General features: G+C 46.4%; 1 protein-coding gene across 2 annotated transcripts in view; it reads left to right on the top strand.

Moving 5' to 3' along the window:
• Positions 1-13,093, top strand: part of LOC100280420 (uncharacterized) — a 32,585-nt gene extending 19,492 nt beyond the window's left edge. Inside the window, exons 29-43 of one of the 2 annotated variants that reach the window (XM_008649540.4) lie at positions 5,034-5,102; positions 5,221-5,391; positions 5,480-5,527; positions 7,396-7,537; positions 9,224-9,321; positions 9,650-9,794; positions 9,881-9,966; positions 10,060-10,170; positions 10,782-10,856; positions 10,996-11,061; positions 11,182-11,370; positions 11,471-11,581; positions 11,720-11,800; positions 12,434-12,484; positions 12,654-13,093. In XM_008649540.4, the coding sequence (XP_008647762.1) occupies positions 5,034-5,102; positions 5,221-5,391; positions 5,480-5,527; positions 7,396-7,537; positions 9,224-9,321; positions 9,650-9,794; positions 9,881-9,966; positions 10,060-10,170; positions 10,782-10,856; positions 10,996-11,061; positions 11,182-11,370; positions 11,471-11,581; positions 11,720-11,800; positions 12,434-12,451 (1,410 nt within the window). In that variant the 3' untranslated portion in view covers positions 12,452-12,484; positions 12,654-13,093. The remainder of the gene's footprint in view (positions 1-5,033; positions 5,103-5,220; positions 5,392-5,479; positions 5,528-7,395; positions 7,538-9,223; positions 9,322-9,649; positions 9,795-9,880; positions 9,967-10,059; positions 10,171-10,781; positions 10,857-10,995; positions 11,062-11,181; positions 11,371-11,470; positions 11,582-11,719; positions 11,801-12,433; positions 12,485-12,653) is intronic. The other variant, NM_001346761.1, reaches the window with a different exon arrangement.
• The last annotated feature ends 886 nt before the right edge of the window (positions 13,094-13,979 follow it).

The following is a 13,979-nucleotide window of genomic DNA, read 5'->3' as shown; positions in this document are numbered from 1 at the left end:
AAGACACTTTAAAAGGGAGAGCCACCCTTCCCCCATTGGACTAGTCTTTTGGGGCGATTGAGCCTTTCCCTGAGTTGGGTGTGCATAATGAACTGTTGGGCTCCGGGCAACCCTAATTTGTTGGGCCTCGGCCAACCCCACCTGGGCTGGGTGTATCATCTGGTATCGGAGCTAGGGCTCATTTTAAGAAGGTGGGAATGATGAGGACATCCTCCACTATTACCCGGTTGCAAAGACGCAATTGGCCCAGTTGGCCTAATTGTAGTCGGACGGTGACCGTGTGAGCCTCAGAATTATCCCACCTCGCTTAACTTGGGAGGAGGAAGCCACTTTAAAAGGGAGAGCCACCCTTCCCCCATTGGACTAGTCTTTTGGGGGGATTGGGCCTTTCCCTGAGTTGGGTGTGCATAATGAACTGTTGGGCCCCGGGCAACCCTAATTTGTTGGGCCTCGGCCAACCCCACCTGGGCTTGGTGTATCAGAGGTGGTGAGGGAGAACTATTTGGGGAAGCTGGAGGTGAGGGTAAACTGAGAATCGTCCTAGGAGGTGACAATCCCCCCATGTGTTCCCATCGCACCAACATAGGCGAATTCACAGAGTTTAGGTGAGAGGAAGGAGCGGGTTTTGAGAAAGTCAATCGTTTCAAGCTTTGTCTCCTGTACACAGACAATGGAGGGATCTTTTGGGACTGCGTCACGGATAACGGTGCATTTCCCCGAATCGCCAAGACCACGAGCATTCTAGGACCGGACATTATAACAAACCGAGCAGTTAGACATAGGCGAACCATAACACACCATTACAGGGGCACAATAGTAGCATCAGAAATAACATGAACCGAATTAAGTCTGATCACGGCGTGTCATGCAGGGTGTCCTTGGTCAGCGAGGAGGTGAGCCAGGATACAAAGGTCCTCAAGGCGAGCAGACGATCGACTAGACAAAAGAAGATGGCCCCACATGATCCGGGCACAAGCAACCACACTAGGGTAGGGGGGTAGACAAGGTTGTCGGATTGAAGCACACCAGCGAGATCATGTAGGCATGGGAGGCACCACCCCAATTTCATCAGCCGCCTTGCATCCCACTCCCGTAGCGCGAATCAGTTTACACAGAACGGGAACCTGGATAGGAAGGGTTGTTTTCCTAGGAGCTTGTGACAATGGACCACACGCTGAACTGGCTAGGAGCACGGCCTCAAGGATTCGCGGAGAGCCTTCCGCGTGGCCGCTTTGTCGGAAGTGCTGGTATAGGTTGTAGGGGCTTTTTCAGCAAGGCAGAGGCTCCTTCGCGACATCAAGTTACATTGGATTTTGCGCGCGCGCCTAGGGTGGGGGCACTTTTGCTGGAGAGCGGGGTAGTAGTGGCTTAGGGATGAGGAACGCGGCATTGGGGGAGCTCCACAGGCTGAGCCGGGGTGGGGGCGTCGACGTTTGCAATAGTGAGCCAATATAGCGAAGGAGGCTGAGAGAGCAAGTAGGGTTGCGGGGTAGTTCTGCATGGACCATGCAACGGGAGTCTGTTGCCCACATGAGCAGAGCTGGGGGCAGGGGCGGAGGATTGGGCAAGAGCAGGGGTGGCCCACACAAGGGCTAGGGGGGCTTGACGGGGAGGTGGGGGAAGAGGGGACATACTAGCCGTTGATGTCAAATTGTTCCATGTGGGGGCCAGATACGAATCGGCATGATCTGAGCCACACTCCCTTCATGAGTGAAACCACATTGTTCTGACACCTAGAGTTCCTAAGGAACATCGAGGTAGTGGTTGACTTCAAGAACTAACCTGATGGGCCCGAAGTAGTCAGGAGACAGGTCAGTGGGGGGCAATCTCGCGGATGTCGCAACCAGCATCGAAAGCACGACGAATATGCTTCGTGGGGAAGTCGATAACAGAGACCAGCGCCAGCCACTCGGGACCCTGAAGAAGCGGTTAGACATTTCTTCTAGGCGCTTGAAGGAGATAGAGGCCCCCTCGAAAGCAACCGGGCTACTGTTCCAGGCGTGCTCGGTCGCCGACGAGAGAGAAGCGGAGGAAGGCGACGCCACAGGATGAGGGGAGGAGCCCAACATCAGCCAGAGGAGTGACGGAGGATATAGCAGCACGAATGCACACTGGAGACTCCGGCTACATCAGCTGGCCATCCTTGATGTGGACGAAGAGGAGGTGATTCTTGAGTTCCAGGTCCCCCTGGGGGACCCAAGCTTCCATGAACTGGGTGCAGCCATCCCAGAAGTCCCCCTGCCCCGAGGAATCATCGTGGCCCGACGACTGCGTGCTATGGAGCAGCGAGGCATGACGGCTACCTGGGGCCTCGGACCCCCTTCACTTTTGGGGGAAGGAGGGGCGGGAGCGGCGCCCACTCGAGGAAGAGGGGGTGGCGACGTGGATTCCCACCTCGCCGTGAGGGAGGAACTAAAGGTTGACGGTGCGGACGTGGGACGTGGATGCTTCCATCGAGAAAGGAGGAATGGGGGGAGCTGGGGCGTCATGGGGGTGGCAGGGAGGGGTCGGGTCCAGCAGCGAGCCCAAAGAAAGGAACAACGTAAACAGGGAGAGCGTGGAGCGAACATGGACGATGGGGAAGCGGTTGTGGAAGGGGGTCCGCATGCGGCTGATCGCATGGGGCAAGACGGGCTACGGTGACCCACAACCCTGCAGACGTGGCAGCGGACGAGGTCACGTCAGGAGCTCACTTGGTGGTCTGAGGTGAGACAGTGGAAGCACCGGGCGGCGGTGGAGAGAGGGCGTTGGGGAAGGCGAGGACTTCCAGCGGGGCCCAGTAGTACACAAACTTTAATAGAGGCGAGTAAAATCAATTAAAGGAGGCGGGCATTGCAACCATCTCAGACGTTTGGCCTCTGTTAATCATCGATTTATGGAGGCGGTTAACATGCCCGCCGCTTATAATGTGTTAACCGAGGCGGGCACTGTAAATTAATTAGTATTAATGGAGGCAATCGTTTTAAGGCGCCTTTGCTGGGGACTACAATCATAAATGATGTTGCAAGCGATCCGGGTGGCGAACGGGTTGTTCGCCGCGTGCACCGTGGGCAGGCGTAGAGGCAACGGTTGATGAGATGCAATTGAAGTATGGCATCGGCCCTAGGATGGACGTTTGAATTTCCCGGGCAACGTCAGCATGGGCGGTGGCATGTGGAGGAAACCTCGGGGCTGCAGTAATGGCGGAGGACAAGGACAGGAAGGGCATGGGAACCGAATCCCCGAGGCGAAGCGGACCACGAGCAACGAGGGCACAGACAATGTTAGTACAGGAGACATAAGCTAGAAAAATACAAGCATTTTCTTGGACGACGTCTAGGCGAAACGGGGGCACCGTGAGGAGGAAAATTAGCATGTTACAAACGAACTCGCAGGTGAAGTGTTGGGAGCAGTAAGAGGTAGTGAACCAGATCGGAGCTTTCTCATGACAGCTGACGAAAGACGGCCGGATGGTGGTGTAGAAGTTGGAAAGGCAGAAGTCTTCCAGAAGGGCTCCTGGGTAGGCATGGCATGTACCTGGCAGAGTCACAACGAGGACGACGGGCGGGGGCGGGGCCATGTGAGCCAAGCGGTAGGCGGCACCATGGTGAGGGTGAACAGGGCGGCGAGGTGGGGGTTGGTTTTTGACTGCGGTTGGTTTGGATGGCTGCGGAGCGGTGGGGTCCAGCGGTTCCGAGGTGGAGTCGCTGTCACCGTCGCCATGGGAGGGGGCGTGGGTGAGTGGGGGAGTCATCGGTCTTCGGGTCCAAAGAAGGCGAAATTCCACATTGTCTCTTCACCTCATTCAGCCCTGTCTCTTCAAGGAACTCAACAAGATCTCTCTTTGTGGGATGCTCTGGAGGCGGTAATTCTCTCTCAGGATAACAAACTACATAAGTGGAGGCACGATGCTTCAGGGGTTTTCTTTCCAAGTCATGTTATGAGGCTTTCTTCAATGGTTCTATCATATTTGAACCTTGAGGAGGTTGTAGAAATCCTAGACGCCACCTAAATGTAAGATGTTCTTATGGTTAGCAATTCCGAACAAATGTTGGATAGCCGATATATTGCAACAGAGAGGATTAAACAATTCCGAGACCTGTCCTTTTTGTGGTCAAGAAGATGAAACCGTCCAACATATCTTGACCTCCTGTGTCTGGACACGACAATTCTGGTTTAGTCTATTGGATCCTCTCAGATTGGGACACCTGACTCCAGAGGTAGAGGAGGGATCCATTGCAGAACGGTGGAGGAAAGTGATCAAGCTTGTTCAAAAGGGTAAAAGAAAAGGCATAAACATCGCCATCATTTTGGGTGCTTGGTGCATATGGTTTCAATGTTTGATGGGGATCAAATGGCCCAGGGCAGGTGGAGCAAAGCTTTCTTCAAGAGCTCAGCTGCTGGGTTTTGGCAGGGGCTCGTCACCTGCTGATGGAATAAGTCTTGAGCATCTAGAGGACAATTGCTTTTTGACTATCCTCTGTAGTCTATTTAGCATCTAGAGGACATCAGTCGCTTTTTGACTGTCCTCTGTAGTCTCTTTAGCATCTAGAGGACAGCAGTCGCTTTTGACTGTCCTCTGTAGTCTCTTTAACATCTAGAGGGCAATCCTGTTGTGTAGTGTGTGTGAGAAGGTGTGGTAGTGCAGCCTCTGGGGCTATAAATATGTGTCTCCAACCCTTAGATGGGTATGGCATTGTGTAGTGTTTGAGGAAATAAACAGAAAAATTGTCTCAACTCATAGTGTCATCCTCTTGATGAGAGTTAGAGTCCCTCTACTTACACCTGCAAGGGGTTGAGGATGATCTTAGAAGGGTTGGGTCGAGTTTCGTATTTCATCTGTAATAGGTTTATATTAGGATGCTTTGGCCCTGTATCAGGGTTCTCTGTGTACTTGGGACTTGTCCCGTTTCTCTATCTAATATATAAAAGATGTGCAGCCCTCCTGCGCGTTCGAGAAAAAAACAATAGTACCATAACCCCGACTTTCTTGTTCTACCTTCTGTTCTTGGTTCACCTTGAGATTTTCTGACAAGGAGTTTGTGTGTTTGTAGGGCTCTGTGTGCATCGTCAATGCTGCTAGTGACAGGGACATGGCTGTCTTTGCTTCTGGAATGATCCAGGTACAATGTTCGCATAGTATCAAGTTCTTGTCAAGTACTATATGATAATATGTTTTATTCTGTCACCAGTGCTCTATTTTGATATGCCATTGTTCTTTTCGTATTGTTAATTTGGCAGGCTGAATTGAAAGGAAAGCGATTTCTCTGCCGCACAGCTGCAAGTTTTGTGAGCGCAAGGATTGGGATCAAGCCAAAGCCACCTATCTGTCCAAATGACCTTGGCTTAAAAAGAGCTTTAACTGGAGGCCTCATAATTGTTGGTTCATATGTGCCAAAAACTACAAAGCAGGTCAGACTTCTAGCGATTTAAGCTTCTCTCTCTTTTTTCTTTTCAGATTGTATCTTCTCATGTATATTACTATATTTGCGTTTATTAGGTTGATGAGTTGCGATCACAGTTCGGGCAATCTCTTCGAGTCATAGAGGTAAGTTATATTTGTTGTCATGTCTAAACATGAAACTATGGCATCTCCCTGCGTTAGACTCTTGTTTAGGGTTGGGCTTGGGTTCCCTTGGATTTACCTGAGCACCCCTTAATGGGCTTGGCCATACCTAACTGCTCTATATAATATACACCCAACTCTGGGTTAGGGTTTCAATCATTCCAACTTGGGACCTAGTGCCGCGTCCACCAGGCACCAACGTGGTTACCGGCAAGTGGATCTTCCGCCACAAACTGACCTCAGATGGCTCGCTTGACCGCTACAAGGTCCGTTGGGTTCCTTGGGCCTTCACTTAGTGCCTTGGTGTGGACTACAATGAGACCTTTAGCCCCGTCATCAAGTTCGCTATTGTTCGGGTCGTCCTCTCCCTCGCCCCTCTCCTGGGATTGGACGGTCCATCAGCTCGATGTCAAGAATGTCTCCCTCCACGACAGTCTGAGAGACGGTCTACTGCAGTTAGCCCACCGGCTTCATCGACTCCGCTCGAACGGATCTGGTCTGTCGGCTGAACCGCTCCCTGTACGACCTCAAGCAGGCACCGCGGGTTTGGTACAGTCGCTTTGCCTCCTACTTGGCCTCCTTCGGCTTCGCCGAGGCCAAGTCGAACACGTCCCTGTTCATCCTTCGGCACAGCGACGGCATCGTTTACCTCCTGCTCTACGTTGACGACATCGTGCTCACGACGTCTAGTGCTGCCCTCCTTCAGCGCACGATCGTCGCCCTCCAGCGCGAGTTCGTGATGAAGGACTTGGGGCCTCTACCACTTCATCGGGATCACCGCCGAGCAGCGTCCTAAGGGTCTCTTCCTCCACCAGCGCCAGTATGCTCTTGACGTCCTAGAGCGGGCTGGCATGTCTGGATGCAAGCCCTGCTCCACGCCTGTCGACACTCAGGCAAAGCTCTCCGAGGACGATGGGCCCCCGGTGGCCGACGCGACGGCCTATCGAAGCCTCACCGGCGCTCTCCAGTACGTGACATTCTCACAGCCCGACATCGCCTACGCCGTCCAGTAGGTGTGCTTTCACATGCACACACCCCGAGAACCCCACCTCACCACTCTCAAGCGGATTCTTCACTACCTCTGCGGCTCCATCGACTACGGCCTTATCCTTTGACCCTCACCGACGTCGGAGCTCGTGGTCTACACCGATGCTGATTGGGCTGGCTGCCCTGACACGCCCCGGTCCAGATCCGGTTATGTCGTGTTACTGGGCGTCAACCTCATCTCCTAGGCCTCGAAGCGTCATCTCGTCGTCTCCTGCTCCAGCGCTGAGGCCGAATACCACGTTGTGGCCAACGGCGTGGCCTAGGCCTCTTGGCTCCGCCAGCTTCTCTAGGAGCTCCAGAACCCCCTCGAGCGCTCCACCCTCGTCTACTGCGACAACGTCAGCGCATTTTACCTCTCCACCAACCCTGCAGCATCAACGCATGAAGCACGAGGATCGACCTTCACTTCATCCACGAGCTGTCGTCGTCGGTGATGTTCGCGTTCTTAGCGTCCCGACCATGTCGCAGTTCACTAACATCTTCATCAATGGGCTATCGTCGAGTGTATTCACTGAGTTTCGAACCAGTCTCAACATCTGTACAGGGTAGAGTTGAGACTGCGGGGGTGTTAGACTCCTATTTAGGGTTAGGCTTGGGTCCCCCTGTATTTACCTGATCACCCCTTTGTAATGGGCATGGCCTACCTAATTGCTCTATATAATATACACCCAACCCTGTGTTAGGGTTTCACTCATTCCAACTCCCAGGATAAGATCTAAGTAGTTTATTTATATTTTCTGTTTTGAATTTGGACTAATGTTGAGATCTTTTCTATGCAATGTGGTCTCTTGCTTCTATGTTAGGTGTCTGTCGAGATGGTTTCAATGAAATCAATGGAGGACAGAGACCAAGAAATCAGACGAATTGTTGAACTAGGGAATGCTTATATACAATCCAGAAAAGACACTCTAATTCTCACCAGCCGCCAACTCATTACTGGAAAAAGTTAGCATCTTTTCAATGATTCTGCATCCAGTTATATTATCTGTTTTTTAGCATAATAGATGAGCTGAGACGATCTTGATATAATTATCTATTGCACTATTATAGTATGATACCATGCTTTGTTGGCACATCTGGGGAGATGCTTCTACCCATGTTTAAGTATGAATAGAAAGACTATGGGAAGGCGAGAATTTGCCATGGATAAGCTGGAAGTGCTGATTATGTCCAAGTCAACAACACTGCTTGAGACATGTAGTTCTGTACGATTTTTTATTCATTTAGGAGTTGTTTTTTTTCTCGAAAAACGCAGGAGAGCTGCGCATCATTGTATTAATAAGAAGGGGAAATTAAGGTCCAAGAGGACCAGTACAAAAAACCACACTATGGTGGCCAGCAACAAGCATAAATAAAACTATCCATAGGACTAGGATATTGTGAATTTACAGACAAGCCCATAACGAGTTAAGCATCCAAATCATCTAAAAGAAATATCTCTAGCGTGCATTATTGCCTTATATAACTTCTGTAGATTATCCAAATCAATTCTTTCTAGAATTCTGTTTTGAAGTCTTATCCCACCATGTCCAAACTCTAAAACCAGGGACATGACCATCCATCCTACCATGTCCTAAAACCAAGCGCATGCTAAGTTTTTGAAAATATTTTTTAGATAATTAAACTCGGCCGGGAGGGAAAGACCGTCCTCCCGGTACAGTGCCTGGAGCCAGCACTCAAGGCGCACACAACCCCACAATGGCTAAGAAGAGACCGAAACAAGATGCCCCAGCCTTTTGCGGTGTCCTGCATACGGCCTTACAGATCGGAAAATAACAAATCACCACCATAAAGCAAAAAAAGCGTCCTAAAAAGGACACATCAGCGAATCAAGCACCCTGTAATCTAGCATTGGACCTCCATCTGTTTCTTGCAAAAATCTCTATAGCCACCATCTCTATGGATCGACATACCGCAAGGACCTCTTTTTTAGATAATGGAAACCAGGTTCCGGCTTTGTCCTCCACAAGAGGAGGGTACAGCCTTACATACAAACTGACATCAAAAGACCAGTACTTCCAACATAGAGTGCAATCTTACACCATAAACATTAAAATAAACATGACACCCAACAAACAGACTATAACCTCAAAACGTAATCCTGTTCGTAAAACTCCAACCAAAATAATAAAAAAAATTGCATAGATGCGGCTTCGATCCATCGGCATACCGCAAGGACCTCTTGGTGATCTTTTTTCTGCAACAACCTTCAGAATCTGAACCAATATGTTCCCCTAAAAAGAACCTGTATAATTGATGGTACAGGATTAAAAGCAAGACCACATCATTACGACAAAGCCAAATAGACTAAAATATTGCCGCCACTCCAACTAGGAGTTTTTTCTTATATGTGGTTCCCTTGTTAGCGACCCAATTTCTAGTTAAATGATTGATATTGTTGGTTCTCTCTATATGTAAAGCAAAGTGAATAATTCTCCAAATATTTCTAGCAAGGTAACAATCAAAGAAAAAAATGTTGAATAGTCTCATTTTGATTAAAAAACTGCAATTCAAACTACCTTTCCACCTGCACTTAGCTAGATTGTCTTTACTGTTTTTTCTTCCTTCCATGTTTGTCCTAAGTAGTTTGACCTCCTAAGATCTAAGAAGAGTGTACCTAATATGTTTCAGCTCCTGAAGAAAGCTTAGAAATTAATTATAAAGTGAGTTCAGCACTAGTGGAGATTGTGAGAAGGATTGATAGTAAACCTCATTATATCATTGCAAAGGTAAGCGTTTAACAATTTTTCTCTTTTAACTATATTGACTTGTTAGCTGCACTCAGTTCATCATATTGCACTTCATATGCATATAGATAATCTATTACAGCTTTTCAAGAATTGCCCATTTCTGGAATGATTGCTGTTAAACCAAATCGTGGGTTCTGTTTTCTTTTTACTTTGTCATACAATTTTGAGATAGAATTACACCTACATGTTTCCTTCGATGATAAAACAATGTATGCAAAAGCTGCTGTGCTAGTTGAGAAAAAAGAATGAGCCCACATGTTGTGAATGAAATTGACTTTTGAAATTAATTTTAATGTGACTCACGCAGGGAGGAATCACTTCATCTGATATTGCTACAAAGGCGCTGGAAGCTAAACGTGCCAAAGTCATGGGACAAGCATTAGCTGGTGTACCCTTGTGGCAGCTTGGTCCTGAGAGTAGATTTCCTGGGGTCCCTTACATTGTTTTTCCTGGTATTAAACATTTTACTTTTGATTCAACACTAACACAGAAATAATTTAACCTTTTGACTCAAGGTAATATTGTGCCCCTCAAACAGGTAATGTTGGTGATAACAGTGCTCTTGCTAAAGTGGTGAAAAGTTGGGCTTCCCCATCTAGAAGTTCTACAAAAGAAATTCTTCTTGTAAGATTCTCAACATTCCGAAGTCTTGTCAAGGCTAATTTATGGACACTTATTGGATATAAATTTTCCTTTAAATATTATCTTGTTGTAAAGAATGCGGAGAAGGGCGGTTATGCTGTTGGTGCTTTCAATGTGTATAACCTTGAGGGAATTGAAGCTGTTGTTGCAGCAGCAGAGGCTGAAAAGAGTCCTGCTATTCTTCAGGTTAGGAACTTCAATATGCTTATTTTCATGAAATCTTTTTTTGAACGTAATGGCAGGAGCTCTGACTTTCCATTAAAAAGATTAGAATTGACCTAGTTTTAAGGAAACCTGGGCCCGAAACCTACACAGAGTCCCCAAACAACATAAGTAGCGGCAACCCCCCCACACAAAGCCTATCCAGAGTCATCGTTGCCGAGCTCAACACAAGGTACGAGCAGCTCCGACTTCGCCAAACGGACCACACATGGCCAAAAGAACACGACAACGCCTACACCACATAATGCAGAAAACATAATTAGGGTTTCATGCCTTTTCTTTTGTTTCCTGCAATATTCATGTGGGGGCTTGGGGGGATCATGATTGTTAGATTAATAAATGTAGCTTGTTTGTGAGTAGTGAGTCTATGTTCGTCGTAATGTGCTGGTGATGTTCATTGTAGTTTGGTGCTCTGTACTCTCTTAATGAAATGAAGCTCCTGCTATCCTGCAGGTTCTTTGTACGTCTTGATTACGAAAATATAGTATATAACATTGTTCAAGAATATGAAAATTTCGTATATTGCATATACTATCTCAGGTTTTTATTTTAATTGCTGTGTATGCCACATTTAGATTCATCCGAGTGCTCTAAAGCAAGGTGGAGTCCCACTGGTAGCATGTTGCATTGCTGCTGCAGAACAATCCAGTGTAAGAGAAACTTGAGAATCTACCATTTTCGAAGAGCACAAATTCAACTATCTCTACTCTAAATAAACCACATGTTCGGCAATTATCTGAATAAATTGAATACTCTAGTGGTTCACATTCTGTGATTCTCTTATCACAGGTGCCTATCAGTGTCCACTATGACCACGGCATTTCCAAGTCAGACTTGCTTCAAGCTCTTGAAGCGGTATGTGGAGATCCATGGTTTCCTCAAATATGCATTACCAAAGATGACATGCAAATGCATTCCCTAACAATTAATCTTCGTTTTTTTCCTGGTTAACTGCCGTGACCCTTGAATTTCCAGGGATTTGATTCAGTCATGGTGGATGGTTCTCATCTAACTTTAGGGGATAACATCTTATACACAAAGAGCATATCTTCCTTGGCTCATGCAAAAGGTTTACTTGTGGAAGCTGAGTTGGGTAGGCTCTCAGGCTCTGAAGATGGCATGACCGTTGAAGAATATGAAGCAAGATTTACTGATGTTGCCCAGGTGCGATTCTTCTTCTATAACACTCTGCTAACCGAGTGGCTTTCTACCGTGATACTTGTATTTCTAAGGATATTTGTTCCTTCGTGATATATATTTACAGGCTGAGGAATTTATTGATGAGACAAGCATTGATGCTCTAGCAGTTTGCATTGGAAATGTTCATGGAAAATATCCACCTAGTGGACCAAACCTTAAATTCGACTTGCTAAAGGTCAGACAAATTCAATTACACTTGCCTGTGGAATGTATCATGAAAGATTCTTTGGAGAAAGAGTTGCTTTGTTCTGTTGCCTGCTTTAAATTCAGTAGTTTTTACATAATCAGCATGTTTTTATTTGACTAACGGCAGGACCTTCGTGCATTAACATTAAAGAAAGGAGTTAGCTTGGTCCTCCATGGAGCATCTGGTCTATCTCATGAGCTCGTAAAGGTTTGTTAGGTTCTTTCAGTTTTTTATTTATTAGATTCGTATAAGGCTGTTGTAGGGTAGGCCTGTTGAAGTGATGAGAGTTGACTCACACCGAGTCGTGGGTTCTAAGCAATCTCGACGCATTTGCAGGAAAGGCTTGTCTCAGTTTATCCCTTCACTAGACCCCACTCCAGCATTGGGTCTACACCTTTTTTATATAAGGCTGTAGTTTGTAGCTATGTTGCAGTGTTTCCTGCACCAACTCAGCCCAATGGTTAAGCTATTGAGTAAAGGAAGACAATCCATCCCCCTACCATTTCCAGGCTTTCTTCTAAGTTAGTTCATGCAAGATGCTCAATGTGGTATTGAGCTGAGCCTAGGGGGTTGTTTGAATGTACTAGAGCTAATAGGTAGTTGGCTAAAAATTTGCTAGTAGGACTAGCTAGCTAACTATTAGTTAATTTGCTAAAAATAACTAATACTTGAATTATTAGCTATCCTGTTTGGATGTTTTTAGCTAATTTTAGCAGCTAACTATTAGCTTTAGTGTGCATTCAAACACTCTCTAGGGTTGTTTGTTGAAGACTTGTTTAAGGCATTTAAGAAGCAAATAACCGCATTGTCTAAACACTGAATTTGTTTTCCTGCTGCAAGCCTGCAAACAAGCCATGAGTGGTAGATTTAAAGCTCTAGTACAATGTTGAGGTTAGTAAATTTTTCATTGTTCCTGGATAAATTACATTACACTACAGACCCGTAATCCGTTCGTGGTTCGGTACTGAATATATTGCTATTGATGAGGCCATATCTCAAATATTATTAGGATAAAACTTATCGTGTAGGCGCTATAACAGTGCACTAATTTCTGGAGCAGGAGTGCATAGACTTGGGCGTGAGAAAATTCAATGTGAACACCGAGGTTCGGAACAGCTACCTGGCGTCCCTCAGAAAGCCAGAAAAGGACTTGATTCAGGTGATGGCGTCTGCTAAAGAGGCAATGAAAGCTGTTGTAGCAGAGAAGCTGCGCCTGTTTGGATCGTGTGGGAAAGCCTGAGCGAAGTACTTGCGTTGCGCCGGCAACATGCAGTACAAGACCGACTGCATCATCGGGTTCGTGATGCTGCTGCTACTGTGCAGTTGCTTACAGTTACAGCTCATTGCGTTGAACAGCTGAAGTGGTTATTGTACTTTGCAGTGTAGCGCAACTAAGGCTAATTCATAAATCGTAATAATGTATGTATGCTGCCCCGCTGTAAAAATGCTCCGTCGTTAATAAATGCCATCGCGCTTGCTGTGCCTTTGTTTACATTTTTATTCGCCTCTCGAGTGTTCTAACATGCAATCTCAGTTGTCCTATTTAGCCCTAGTTTGAAAACTCAAATCTCCTCTAAGATTGGAGGGCATTTCTCTCTAATCTTGTAGAGGATTTGAGTCTTCAAACTCTCCGTTATGGTATATTCGTTTTAATCTTAATTTATGTTGATTAGACGGGTATGTATATTCGTTATGTACATCCAAACTTGAATACCGTTGTTGTTTGGATGTACGAGAATCCAGAATTGGAAATGGTGTCCAATACCAGCTCAGCATTCCATGCACATGTGCCCTACTGCCACCAATTCGGAGCCTCTTCCCTCCTGTAGGGAATCAGGCTCCTCTGTACAAATTCAATTCCATGTTTTGTGCATCCAAACAGAAATTGAGTTTGGATGGCTCTTGTGATTCCAAAAGCCAATTTTATGGCCATCCAAACAACGATTTTCATTTGTAATCCATTTCAATATCAAGCCTGATTTGGTATTCTCTCCAATTCATTTCCTTCACTTCCAATACCGACATCCAAACGAAGTATTAGAGTAATAAGTTTGTGTCTAATTAAAAAAGTCTCAAAGCAACCTAGTTTGGTTTCAGGAGATGCGGGTGCTTTGTCTTTGTTAGAGGATTATGAGAACGAACTCGATTTCTTTCACTTGAACCAGTTGTGTGGGGATTTAGTGGAGGAACCTAGCGACGAGGAAGCTGGTGATCTACAAGCTATACTCTGCAAGAAAAATCTAGTAAGAAGTTCAAGAATAGAGGATCAAATAAATTAACTAAAAAAATTTCATCATGAAGGAATTGTTTTGGAACTGCAACGGGTTAGGAGAACCAAAATAATTAGGTTCCTGTCGGACACTGTTAGAGAGGAAATTTTAGATTA

Source organism: Zea mays, chromosome 6 (assembly GCF_902167145.1).
Source record: "Zea mays cultivar B73 chromosome 6, Zm-B73-REFERENCE-NAM-5.0, whole genome shotgun sequence".
NCBI lineage: Eukaryota > Viridiplantae > Streptophyta > Magnoliopsida > Poales > Poaceae > Zea > Zea mays.
The sequence above is the reverse complement of the archived record's forward strand: the minus strand, read 5'-3'. Positions and strand labels throughout refer to the sequence as shown.